Genomic DNA, 14,243 nt, shown 5'->3' on the forward strand with positions numbered 1-14,243 from the left:
ATAGATTGTTCCCAGATCTGATGCTTATATCATTATTCTTGGAGGGGAACCTGCATAAATATTCGTCTGTCACAATTAGACGCATTTACATAGAGAAAAAAAAACATGTTTTTAAATAGAAAACGAAATATCCTACATAAATGAAAGGCAACTGATGCGTACTGTTATATATTGAATTAACCTTTGCGAAGTGTCGTTACACCGCATGTGGTTATTTTTAGATATTTTCATTTCCAGATACTACACAAGCCATTCTTAAATCGTGCTGTGTAAAATGATGAGAGGAGAGCACAGATTGGGGAGGAACAAGACCACTATTGTCAGTTTACTGTATTCTGTTGCTACCTAGCAGTTTATGACATGGTTTGTAGTGGGAGGTCTGAAAGACTGAACCCAGGCACTCTGGAAGAAATGCCATTCCTGGTTAAATCACTATGTAATCTCATTGTGGAGACTGCTCTTTCTGGTTACAGGGAGCTGCTGCCATGTGAGTTTTAATTCAAAACAAAACTGTATATTTGTTCAGCTTTTCTGGATTCTCATCTGTTAGCTTTTTTCTACAATGTGGTGTTGGACAGTCAACAAGCTGAGCAGATCCGTGATGGGGAAACTAGATTCCTATGGCATGGACTGCCTTCAATTCAAAAGGAACATGTGAAGTTTATAAAATCCTGCTGGAATGTTATCAGGCTGGACATTTAAAGAGTAAGGAAAAGACAAAGACGGCACAGGATGGAATAGCATTCATAATGTGCAACTCCTGTAAGTCACTTAACTCAATATGTTTTCTGTTGTGTGTTTTTCTTGCTGTCTTTATTATTCAGTAAATGACTTGTATTGTTTGCACTAATGTATCTATTTCCTTATTTGAACCATGTTCTTAATCAATTTCTAAAGTCAATTTTAGTTTATCCCCAGGCTGCAAAGTGAGTTACCAGCTGGTGAAGACAGTAATAATACACCAAGCTGTTGTAATGACTACATTATTGATCAGATGTCAAATATACAGATTCACGTTAAGATAACCATATTAGCATGGAGATTTTGTCAGTCGTGTTCTCTGTTTGCTCCTACTAAACGTGTTACTATTGCAATTGTTTTTCTCAGATTCCTCAGGAGGTGAAGGACTTGAACACTGGGAGAAAGATTACAGTTTAGGATGATTGTCTCGAGCGGAAAACTTCCTAATGCAACATCAGTTCAGACGGGATTAAATGTATTTGCTATCTGATGCCTGAGTATAAAAGGAACCGTAGAAAATTGCTTTAGTGCCCTGCAGTTGTGGTAAGGAACCTATGGATCTTACAACCTATAGACTTAGCGCGGACACCCAAGTGAGCTTCTCAGTAGAATGCAGGACCATCTCTTATGAATTTCTCCATTGTGGATTAAAAGCAGTCCAATGCTTGAGAAAAGTTACTCCCTTCTGTTCTTTCATATCATTTATCTGCAAAACTCAGGATTAAATATGGATATTCTTGAAAAGGGGAACTTTCTGAATATCTCCAAGAGCTCTTTCTTTCAACTAAACTCTGACAAAGAATCCTACAACAGTGAACCCACTGCAGGAGGGGTTAATACAACTGATATTTTCAACTGGACCTTGACTTCGGAAAATGTAACACATCCCACTACAGAGGGAAGTTCATTTTCTTTGGAAAAGAACTGGCCAGGCTTTCTGATAGTCCCAGTCATCTTGGTGACCATTGCTGGAAATATACTAGTGATTATGGCCGTTTCTCTGGAGAAAAAGCTTCAAAATGCCACAAATTATTTTCTCATGTCCCTTGCCATAGCGGACATGCTTATAGGCTTCCTTGTTATGCCCATCTCTATGCTAAATATACTGTTTGGTAAGTACAATATAGCAAACACTATCATTTATAATTACAAGTGTACATATCCGAATACCCAGCAATGTTATAGGAACTATGTTAGGCAATAGAGCATTTAAAAAGCCAGATACACACGTACTGTCATTTATTATGACATGAATATGGAGTCTTTGGTGTTTGGAAAATACTGTATGTGATATTATAGTGCACAGAAAAAGACATGTTGCTGAAAAATGCAATCTGTTAAAGGAGTAGTCCGGTCATGGACGGTTTTTCGTACTGATGACCTATCGACAGGATAGGTCATCAGTATATAATCGATGGGGGTCAAACACCCGGACCCCGCACCGATCAGCTGTTCAGGCTGCTTTTGGGCACCGGATGTTATGCAGTGTTCCGAGCTGGAAGCAGATGGCTCCGTACACTGCATAGTGGCCATGCTGCAGAACTGCAACTCTGCTCTTATTGACTTGAATAGTAGCAGAGCTGCAGTACTGTGACCACTATACTATGACCGGAGCCATCTGCTTCCGTCACGGACATCCGGTGTCCGGAGGCAGCCGAACCAGATTATCGGTGCAGGGCCCGGGTGTCGGACCCCCACCTATCATATACTGATGACCTCTCCCGTAGATCAGTATGTTAAAAAGTCCTGTGCCCAGACAACCCCTTTTTAAGGGTATGTTCACACGGCCTATTTTCGGCCGATTTTCCGTCCGTAAACGACCGAAAAACGGCTGAAAAATCGGAAGCAGAAAACGGCGTTCTGTTCCGACGGAACGTTTTTCGCTGCGTTTTTTACGCGTAAAAAAAGGCCATGAAATAGAAGTGCAGGACACTTCTCGGGACGTTTTTGGAGCCGTTTTTCATTGACTCTAGCGAAAAAAGCTCCAAAAATGGCCGTAAAAAACGCAGCGAAAAACGCAGCGAAAATCGCGAGTGGCTTAAAAACGGTCTGAAAATCAGGAGCTGTTTTCCCTTGAAAAGAGCTCCGTATTTTGAGACGTTTTTGCTCACTGCGTGTGAACATACCCTAAGGCTATGTTCACACAGAGTTTTTTTTGCAGGCAGAATTTCTGCCTCAAAATTCCGTTAGGAAGTTTGAGGCAGATTTTTCTCTCCCTGCACTCCAATTTTCGCTGCGTTTTTCACGGTGTTTTTCGCCCGTGGCGATTGAGCACCGCCGGCATAAAACGCCGCAAAATACCCTTTCTCTGCCTCCCATTGATGTCAATGGGAGGTCAGAGGCGTAAACACCCGAAGATGGGGCATGGGAAATCAATGTCAAAAATCTCATCAAAAAACTCTGTGTGAACATAGCCTAAGGGTATGTTCACACGCTTAACAAAAAACGTCTGAAAATACAGAGCTGTTTTCAGGGTAAAATAGCTCCTGATTTTCAGACGTTTTTTGAGCAACTCGCGTTTTTCGCGGCGTTTTCGCTGCGTTTTTTACGGTCATTTTTGGAGCTGTTTTCAATAGTCTATGAAAAACGGCTACAAAAACGTCCCAAGAAGTGTCCTGCACTTCTTTTGACAAGCCGTCATTTTACGCGCCATATTTTGACAGCGACACGTAAAATTAATGCTCGTGGGAACAGAACATCGTAAGACCCATTGCAAGCAATGGGCAGATGTTTGCAGACGTAATAGAGCCGTGTTTTCCAGCGTAATTCGAGGCGTAAAACGCCTGAATTACATCTGAAAATAGGTCGTGTGCACATACCCTTACTGTTTTTTCCCATATTCACAAGAGTAAAATAATTATTATAGACCAAGTTCATAAATATACATATCACATGGAGAAGACTATACAGTCAGTGGTTTGTGTGGTGCTTTATTCAAGAGCATTCAGATATCCATCATGTCAATAATAATTCTCAATTGAGAAAGGACAATGCATCACAAACATACTATTATATGTGTGTTTTATTATACAAGGGAAAACATATGATGACTATATTATTAATGCATTTTATTGTGTTTTGTTTTAAACATATTGGCTAGTAGTAGTCAGAAGTATTAACCACTAATGACATACATTTATAGTTTTAGTTTAGATGCACACAGCAAAGCAAATATGAATAGCAAATAGGCATCTTTTTAGTATTGAGGGAATTTCTGTAGCACTAGGACTCCCCCTGCTGGTGACATTTAATTTACATTACTACAGGCAAAGTAGATGATAGTATTGATGCTATAATTCATTCTACTTGACAAGACGAAACTGAGGAGAGAGAAAATTACCTTTTTATTAACAGTGTAGTGAAATTATGCAAATAAGTCCGCATATCGTCCCGTCTTAATGTAACATCTTTAGCCGAGAAATAAGCAATTCATACAACGTGTCTTCAAATTCTGCCAAAAACTGGACTTTAGCTGTGCTCTATCTATCATCAAGTCAACAAGTACATGTAGGCTATGACTGCCCCAAGCTGCCTGTGTTTTCATAGGAACTCTCTTTTGACCTTTACTTTTATATGAATTAGAGATTCACAAAGATATTAGACAACCCCGGACACAATCAAGTGGGAAGCAAATAGTAGAAATGTTCTAATACTGCACACGGCCGTAGCTGTGTCTACGGTCCGTGATTACAGCACGGACAGGCCACGGAGTGTCATCCGTGGGCCATCCACAATCACCAACCGTGCACACAGAAGATGTACATTGATTTCAATGAGCCCGGCCCGCAAATGCGGACCGTATAATGACATGTCCTATTTTCTTTGCGTTCCGGGCTCCGAGCAATGCATGGACCTTTGAAACCACGGTCGTGTGCATTGGCCCATAGGAAGGCATGCATTCTATACTATACGCAATTGCAGATAGTACATGGCCGCAAAACTGTGGTCGTGTGCATGACGCCTAAGACACATACTTTTAAGGAGGCAAACTTTTTGATCATTTCAACCATGTATAAAACCATATATCCAATATACTGGAAACAAACAGACAAGCAAGGATGAAAATCTAAACGCAATAAGGTTTTCGAAGCCTGAAAACTGTATCTGTAACCCAAATAGCAATGTGATATAGCAGACAATAACAGCTGACCCTTCAGTATAGTCCAGCCTAGAAAGGACAGCAGGTCAAGAACAATTCCCCATCCTTGTTAAAATTATATTAGGCCTTCTGTACATCTAAAAGGTACAAGAAAATAAAGATCATTCACAAAGAACACTTCTGTATGGGCCTGAGGGACTAAAAAAAAACCTGACTGCTTAAGGGTATGTTCACACGCTAGCTGTCATTTACGGCTGAAATGACAGCCTGTTTTCAGAAGAAAACAGCTGCCTCGTTTCAGCCGTAAAAGCTCCTCCTCGTAATATACGAGGCGTCTGTGACGCTCGTATATCTTGAGTTGCTCTTCATTGAGTTCAATGATGAACGGCTCAAATTACGTGGCAAAGAAGTGCCCTGCACTTCTTTGCCGAGGCAGTCAATTTACGCGTCGTCGTTTGACAGCTGTCAAACGACGACGCGTAAATTACAGGTCGTCGGCACAATACGTCGGCAAACCCATTCAAATGAATGGGCAGATATTTGCAGACGTATTGTAGCCCTATTTTCAGACGTAAAACGAGGCATAATACGCCTCGTTTACGCCTGAAAATGGGTCGTGTGAACCCAGCCTTAGTCCGATGCTAAATTACAAGAATGCAGAATTATCAATGCCAGTCTGGTCATGCTTGAATTCACGATCATTTATTACCTACAGTTATACTGTATGATACAGTATAATCTGCCATATTCTAGCCACTAGATGCCTTTCTCACTCATCAATAGACTAGGAAACTGTCCGACTATCATAACCTATCCCATATACATTAACCCTCATGAAAGAGGCTTGCTATATACTATCCAACAAGAAAGCGGCTTTGCTTTCTATATTAGCCTTCTTAGTGGAATGCTTTTTATAGTTGCTAAAACTATGGATTTAAGGAACCAGGGAACAGACATGCAGCATATTCCCAGAAGTGGTGCTCAGACATATGTGAATTTGATGCAAGTTCTTTATATTGGAATATATCCCCCCAAATCATTCATAGATCAATGCAATAAAGCTATCAAATTAAAATTTCAGCAAGAATGCAAAGACGTCATTAAAAAAATTCTGGCAGAACAAAAGACACTTTTGGGGGAATTTATCAGCCTTTCTACGCCCGTTTACGCCGCCATCGCCACTTTTGTGAAAGCGATGTGTCTTCCAAAATGGGGGCAAATCCACAGCAGCCCAAGAGATGTATTATCATTTACACCAGAAAACTGACATAAATTATAGTGGAAATCTACGCCAGTTTCTTGCTGCCTTAGATTTTAATCTCTGGAGCGTACTTTGCTCCCTCACATCGGAATATTCCCCCATCAGACAATTCAATTTAAAAAAGTATGCTCACCTTACCGATCCTCTTGTATCCTCTTGGTCCCTTAGCATGCTGCTTCTCAAACAATGTACTGACGCCGCTCAGCGTGAGGACGTTGTGCGTGATGCAGCACTGATGACACTGAGTGCTGCGTCGCATATAAGGCCCTGACGCTGCTCGACATCAGGACCTTATATCATACTTCCCAACTTTTTAATTTGGAAAAGAGGGACATTTTAAAGCCACGCACCCTAACCACACCCAATATCCCGCATAAACACATCAAATCACGGCCAGATCCTTCTTCAAATAACGCGCGCACATTCTCACTGCGGATCTCTAGACTGTCTGGATATTACAGATATTATGGATCCGGTTATATCGTGTTTATGTTACTTTTCCTAACTTGGGTATAACATTTGCTTATCACGGCAGCAGCAGCTGCAGGACAAACCAAAAGGCTGAGAACAATGAAAGTCAAGAGGGAGACCCTGTGGTGGATGACTTTTCAATTGACAGATAACAGAGTTACATGATAGGGAATTTTTTTGTATAACTCTGCTACCTGTCAATAGAAAAATCTTGCACCAGAGGGAAAAATGTTTCCCCATGGCAGAGTACCACAAAGAAACACCTGGGAATCAGACATGATGGGGAGACATTTTTTCCCTGTGGTGGATGACTTTTCAGCTGACAGGTAGCAGAGTTACATGAAGGGGAATTATTTTTCAATGATGTCTAGTTTCTATTCCAGCGCAGGGAAGACAGAAGTCGCTGGAGGTGAGGAGAAGTTTTTTAATTCTTCATATTACTAACTTTATTTTTTTGTTTTGCAGGTTCCGCTGGACTGTTTGGACTATGTCGTAGATTCGTGCGACTACTGCGATGATCTACGGTTTTTTTAAATAAAATTGTGAGAGAGGGTTGTGTGGGGGAGTACTTATTTCAATAAAAAATATTTTCTTATGTCTCTATGGTTTTTTTAATACTTTATTAGCGCCTTGGTAATGGCAGTTGTCTGACCGCGTCCATTACTAAGTTGGGGCTTAGGGTTAGCCAGTAAAAAGGCTGCAACTAACCCCCATTATTACCCCGGTACCCACCGCCACCAGGGGTGCTGGGAAGAGCCGGGTACGATCCAGTACTCGACCATCTGTAATGATGGGCGGGCATTGGGATGACCGCAGGCTGTTATTATTAGGCTGGGAGAATCCAGAAACAGTGACCCTTCTCAACCTGGTAACGCCAGGCTGTGTTGTATCTGGCTGGTTATGAAAATGGGGGGGGGGACGCAATGTCGTTTTCCGTGGTGTCCCCCCCGTTTTTCATAACCAGCCAGACACAACATAGCGGCAGCAGGCTAGTATTACCAGGGTGGGAAGGGCCACAGTTTTTGGCCCTTTCCAGCCTCATAATACCAGCCTGCGGCAGCCCCAGTACCCGACTATCACTACAGATGGTCAGGTACCGGATCATACCCGACTCTTCCCAGTACCCCTGGTGGCGGTGGGTACTGGGGTAATAAAGGGGGGTTAGTTGCAGCCTTTTTACCAGCTAATACTAAGCCCCACCTTAGTAATGGACGCGGTCAGACAACTGCCATTACCAAGGCGCTATTAAAGTATTAAAAAAAAAACACAGAGACATAAGAAAATAAATATTTTTTTATTGAAATAAGAACTCCTCCACACAACCCTCCTACCCCACTTTATTTTATTTTTAAAACGTAGATCATCACAGTAGTCCAACGAATCTACGACGTAGTCCAAACAGTCCAGCGGAACCTGCAAAACAAAAAAATAAAGTTAGTAATATTTACAAGGGGGGGCTGTGTGTAGATAGCGCCAGACACAGCTCCCCTGTAGGTAGCGCCAGACACAGCCCCCCTGCAAATAGCGCCACACACAGCCCCCTGTAGATAGAACCACACACAGACCCCCTGTATATAGCGCCACAAACAGTCCCCCTGTAGATAGCGCCACACACAGCCCCCCTGTAGATAGCGCCACACACAGCCCCCTGTAGATAGCGCCACACACAGCCCCCTGTAGATAGCGCCACACAAACACCCTGTAGATAGCTCCCCACACGGCCCCCCTGTAGATAACTCCACACACAGCCCCCTGTAGATAGCTCCACACAGTCCTCCTGTAGATAGCCCCTGTAGATAGCTCCACGCACGGCCCCCCTGTAGATAGCTCCACACACGTCCCCCTGTAGATACCTCCCCACACGGCCCCCCTGTAGATAGCGCCACACCTAACCTCCTTGTAGATAACTCCACACACGGCCCCCCTGTAGATAGCTCCACACACGGCACCCCTGTAGATAGCTCCACACACACCAACCTGTAGATAGCTCCACACATGGCCCCCCTGTAGATAGCTCCACACATGGCCCCCCTGTAGATAGCGCTACACACCACCTCCTTGTAGATAGCTCCCTACACACGGCCGCCCTATAGATAGCTCCACACACGGCCCCCTTGTAGATAGCTCCACACACAGCTCCCTGTAGATAGCAAAACACACAGCCCCCATGTAGATAGCTTCACACACGGCCCCCCTGTAGATAGCTCCACACACGGCCTCCTTGTAGATAGAGCGACACACGGCCCCCCTGTAGATAGCTCCACGCATGGCCCCCTTGTAGATAGCTCCATGCATGACCCCCCTGTAGATAGCTCCACACACAGCCCCCCTATATATAGCTCCACACACGGCCCCCCTGTAGATAGCTCCACACACGGCCCCCCTGTAGATAGTGCCACAAACCTCCCTGTAGAAAGCTCCACACACCGTCCCCTTGTAGATGGCCCCAGTAGATAGCTCCACACATGGCCCCCCTGTAGATAGCTCCACACACGTCCCCCTGTAGATAGCTCTACACACGGCCCCCCTGTAGATAGCACTACACACAACCTCCTTGTAAATAGCTCCACACACTGCCCCCCTGTAGATAGCTCCATACACGGCCCCCCTGTAGATAGTGCCACACACCTCCCTGTAGAAAGCTCCACACACTGTCCCCCTGTAGATGGCCCCAGTAGATAGCTCCACACATGGCCCCCCTGTAGATAGCTCCACACACGTCCCCCCTGTAGATAACACTACACACAACCTCCTTGAAAATAGCTCCACACACGGCCCCCCAGTAGAGAGCTCCACACACGGCCCCCCTGTAGAAAGCTCCACACACAGCTCCCTGTAGATAGCTCCACACACAGCCCCCCTGTAGATAGCTCCACACGCGGCCCCCTGTAGATAGCTCCACACATGGCCCCCATTTAGATAGCACCACACACGGCCTCCTTGTAGATAGCGCGACACACTGCCCCCCTGTAGATAGCTCCACACACAGCCCCCCTGTAGATAGCTCCATACACGGCCCCCCTGTAGATAGCGCCACACACACCCCCCTGTAGACAGCTCCACACACCGCCTCCCCTGTAGAGAGCTCCACACACGGCCCCCCTGTAGAAAGCTCCACACACAGCTCCCTGTAGATAGCTCCACACTCAGCCCCCTGTAGATAGCTCCACACGCAGCCCCCTGTAGATAGCTCCACACGCGGCCCCCTGTAGATAGCGCCACACACGGCCTCCTTGTAGATAGCGCGACACACGGCCCCCCTGTAGATAGCTCCACGCATGGCCCCCCTGTAGATAGCTCCACACACGGACCCCCTGTAGATAGCACCATACACGGTCCCCCTGTAGATAGTGCCACACACACCCCCCTGTAGATAGCCCCTGTAGATAGCTCCACACACAGCTCCCTGTAGATAGCTCCACACACAGCACCCCTGTAGATAGATCCACACACGGCCCCCCTGTAGATAGCTCCACACACGGCCCCCCTGTAGATAGCGCCACACACGGCCTCCTTGTAGATAGCGTGACACACGGCCCCCCTGTAGATAGCTCCACGCATGGCCCCCCTGTAGATAGCTCTACACATGGCCCCCCTGTAGATAGCTCCACACACCCCCCCCTGTAGATAGCTCAACACACATCCCCCTGTAGATAGATCCACACATGGCCCCTGTAGATAGCTCCACACACGGCCCCCCTGTAGAAAGCGCCACACACGGCCCCCCTGTAGATAGCTCCACACATGGCCCCCCTGTAGATAGCTCCACACACGTCCCCCTTGTAGATAGCACTACACACAACCTCCTTGAAAATAGCTCCACACACGGCCCCCCAGTAGAGAGCTCCACACACGGCCCCCCTGTAGAAAGCTCCACACACAGCTCCCTGTAGATAGCTCCACACACAGCCCCCCTGTAGATAGCTCCACACGCGGCCCCCTGTAGATAGCTCCACACATGGCCCCCATTTAGATAGCACCACGCACGGCCTCCTTGTAGATAGCGCGACACACTGCCCCCCTGTAGATAGCTCCACACACAGCCCCCCTGTAGATAGCTCCATACACGGCCCCCCTGTAGATAGCGCCACACACACCCCCCTGTAGACAGCTCCACACACCGCCTCCCCTGTAGAGAGCTCCACACACGGCCCCCCTGTAGAAAGCTCCACACACAGCTCCCTGTAGATAGCTCCACACTCAGCCCCCTGTAGATAGCTCCACACGCAGCCCCCTGTAGATAGCTCCACACGCGGCCCCCTGTAGATAGCGCCACACACGGCCTCCTTGTAGATAGCGCGACACACGGCCCCCCTGTAGATAGCTCCACGCATGGCCCCCCTGTAGATAGCTCCACACACGTCCCCCCTGTAGATAGCACTACACACAACCTCCTTGAAAATAGCTCCACACACGGCCCCCCAGTAGAGAGCTCCACACACGGCCCCCCTGTAGAAAGCTCCACACACAGCTCCCTGTAGATAGCTCCACACACAGCCCCCCTGTAGATAGCTCCACACGCGGCCCCCTGTAGATAGCTCCACACATGGCCCCCATTTAGATAGCACCACACACGGCCTCCTTGTAGATAGCGCGACACACTGCCCCCCTGTAGATAGCTCCACACGCAGCCCCCTGTAGATAGCTCCACACGCGGCCCCCTGTAGATAGCGCCACACACGGCCTCCTTGTAGATAGCGCGACACACGGCCCCCCTGTAGATAGCTCCACGCATGGCCCCCCTGTAGATAGCTCCACACACGGACCACCTGTAGATAGCACCATACACGGCCCCCCTGTAGATAGTGCCACACACACCCCCCTGTAGATAGCCCCTGTAGATAGCTCCACACACAGCTCCCTGTAGATAGCTCCACACACAGCACCCCTGTAGATAGATCCACACACGGCCCCCCTGTAGATAGCTCCACACACGGCCCCCCTGTAGATAGCGCCACACACGGCCTCCTTGTAGATAGCGTGACACACGGCCCCCCTGTAGATAGCTCCACGCATGGCCCCCCTGTAGATAGCTCTACACATGGCCCCCCTGTAGATAGCTCCACACACCCCCCCCTGTAGATAGCTCAACACACATCCCCCTGTAGATAGATCCACACATGGCCCCTGTAGATAGCTCCACACACGGCCCCCCTGTAGAAAGCGCCACACACGGCCCCCCTGTAGATAGCTCAACACACATCCCCCTGTAGATAGATCCACACGCGGCCCCCTGTAGATAGATCCACACGCGGCCCCCTGTAGATAGCTCCACACATGGCCCCCCTGTAGATAGCGCCACACACGGCCTCCCTGTAGATAGTGCCACACACACCCCCCTGTAGATAGCCCCTGTAGATAGCTCCACACACAGCTCCCTGTAGATAGCTCCACACACAGCACCCCTGTAGATAGATCCACACACGGCCCCCCTGTAGATAGCTCCACGCATGGCCCCCCTGTAGATAGCTCCACACATGGCCCCCCTGTAGATAGCTCCACACACATACCCCTGTAGATAGCTCCACACATGGCCCTCCTGTGGATAACGCCACACACACCTCCTGTAGACAGCTCCACACACCGCCCCCTGTAGATAGCCCCTGTAGATAGCTTCACACACAGCTCCCTGTAGATAGCTCCACACACAGCACCCCTGTAGATAGATCCACACATGGCCCCCCTGTAGATAGCTCCACACACGGCCCCCCTGTAGATAGCTCCACACACAGCCCCCTGTAGATAGCTCCACACAGCCCTACTGTAGATAGCTCCACACACACCTCCCTGTAGATAGCTCCACACATGACCCCCAGTAGATAGTTCCACACACAGCCCCCCTGTAGATAGCTCCACACATGGCCCCCCTGTTGATAGCTCCACACACGGCCCCCCTGTAGAAAGCTCCACGCACAGCTCCCTGTAGATAGCTCCACACACAGCCCCCCTGTTGATAGCTCCACACACGGCCCCCCTGTAGATAGCTCTAGACACGGCCCCCCTGTAGATAGTGCCACACACGGCCTCCTTGTAGATAGCGCGACACACGGCCCACCTGTAGATAGCTCCACGCATGGCCCCCCTGTAGATAGCTCCACGCATGGCCACCCTGTAGATAGCTCCACGCATGGCCCCCCTGTAGATAGCTTCACACACAGCCCCCCTGTAGATAGCTCCACACATGGCCCCCCTGTGGATAACGCCACACACACCCCCTGTAGACAGCTCCACACACCGCCCCCCTGTAGATAGCCCCTGTAGATAGCTTCACACACAGCTCCCTGTAGATAGCTCCACACACAGCACCCCTGTAGATAGATCCACACATGGCCCCCCTGTAGATAGCTCCACACACGGCCCCCCTGTAGATAGCACCACACACGGCCTCCTTGTAGATAGCGTGACACACAGCCCCCTGTAGATAGCTCCACCCACAGAGGCCCCCCTGTAGATAGCTCCACACACGACCCCCTGTAGATAGCTTCACACATGGCACCCCTGTAGATGGCTCCACACACAGCCCCCCTGTAGATAGCGCCACACACAGCCCCCTGTAGATAGCACCACACACAGCCCCCTGTAGATAGCTCCATGCACAGCCCCCCTGTAGATAGCTCCACGCACAGCCCCCTCTTGTACATAGTGCCACACAGCCCCCCTCTTGTACATAGCGCCACACAACCCCCTCCCCCTTGTATATAGTGGCACACAACCCCCCTCCCCCCTTGTACATAGTGCCACACAACCCCCCCTCCCCCTTGTACATAGTGCCACACAACCCCCTCCCCCTTATACTTTGTGCCACACAACCCCCCTCCCCCTAAACTTTGTGCCACACAACCCCCCTCCCCCTTATACTTTGTGCCACAATGCCGCCAGAGCGGTGAGCGGTAGAGGTAGCCTACTGCTACCACTCCCCGCTCGGCCTTCACATCACTCACCATTAGGAGAAGGCAGGAGGTCTTGCAGGGGCATTCTGACTGGTGTCGATGATGGCCCGGGAGTGGACAAGTCCTGCCACCTGACCTGTCACCTGACCGGTGAGGTCAGATGACAGGTCAGGTGACTGGACTGGTCCACTCCCGGGCCAGCATCGACACCAGTCAGGACACCGCAGCAAGACCTCCTGCCTCCTTCTGACGCTGATTGCTAATCGCTGCTGCAGTCGTCTGGCATGCAGGGCGCCTGTCAGCAGCGATCAGCTGTTTTGATACAGCTGCAGCGCCCATTGGGACATTTTTCAGACAGCCCGGGATGGCGGGACAGCGGTGAGAAACTGGGGCTGTCCCGCCGGATCCGGGACGGTTGGGAGCTATGCTTATATGAGCCGCAGCATGCTGAGGGAGCCTGTGGAGAGAAGAGGAGTAGTGAGTGGAGTATACATCGTTTTTATTTTATGTCTGATTAGAAGGGGGTGGGAGGATGGCACCCGGTCAGCCTAAAGATGCAACATATGTGAGTGCAACTAATGTCAACACAGTGAGATGCAACAAATGTGTTGCATCTCACTGCAACTTTCTAGATTAGTGTATTAAATGCCAGTCTTAATAAATTCCCCCTTAGTTCACTTATTTGGTGCATAATGTTGGAGTAACTTTATAAATGGGAGTTGCACTTATGCACAATTTTTGACCTTGCACACACACACGGAAATCTCCCGGCCAAGTTTGA

The 14,243-nt window shown here is 48.6% G+C and overlaps 1 protein-coding gene across 1 annotated transcript in view; it reads left to right on the forward strand.

Annotated features, from left to right (window-relative positions):
- The first annotated feature begins 219 nt into the window (after nucleotides 1-219).
- HTR2A (5-hydroxytryptamine receptor 2A) overlaps nucleotides 220-14,243 on the forward strand; it is a 74,933-nt gene continuing 60,909 nt past the window's right edge. Inside the window, exons 1-2 of the mRNA XM_075852248.1 lie at nucleotides 220-762; nucleotides 1,108-1,853. Of these exons, the coding sequence (XP_075708363.1) occupies nucleotides 1,403-1,853 (451 nt within the window). The 5' untranslated portion in view covers nucleotides 220-762; nucleotides 1,108-1,402. The remainder of the gene's footprint in view (nucleotides 763-1,107; nucleotides 1,854-14,243) is intronic.

This window comes from Rhinoderma darwinii, chromosome 2, assembly GCF_050947455.1.
Source record: "Rhinoderma darwinii isolate aRhiDar2 chromosome 2, aRhiDar2.hap1, whole genome shotgun sequence".
NCBI classification, from domain to species: Eukaryota; Metazoa; Chordata; class Amphibia; order Anura; family Rhinodermatidae; genus Rhinoderma; species Rhinoderma darwinii.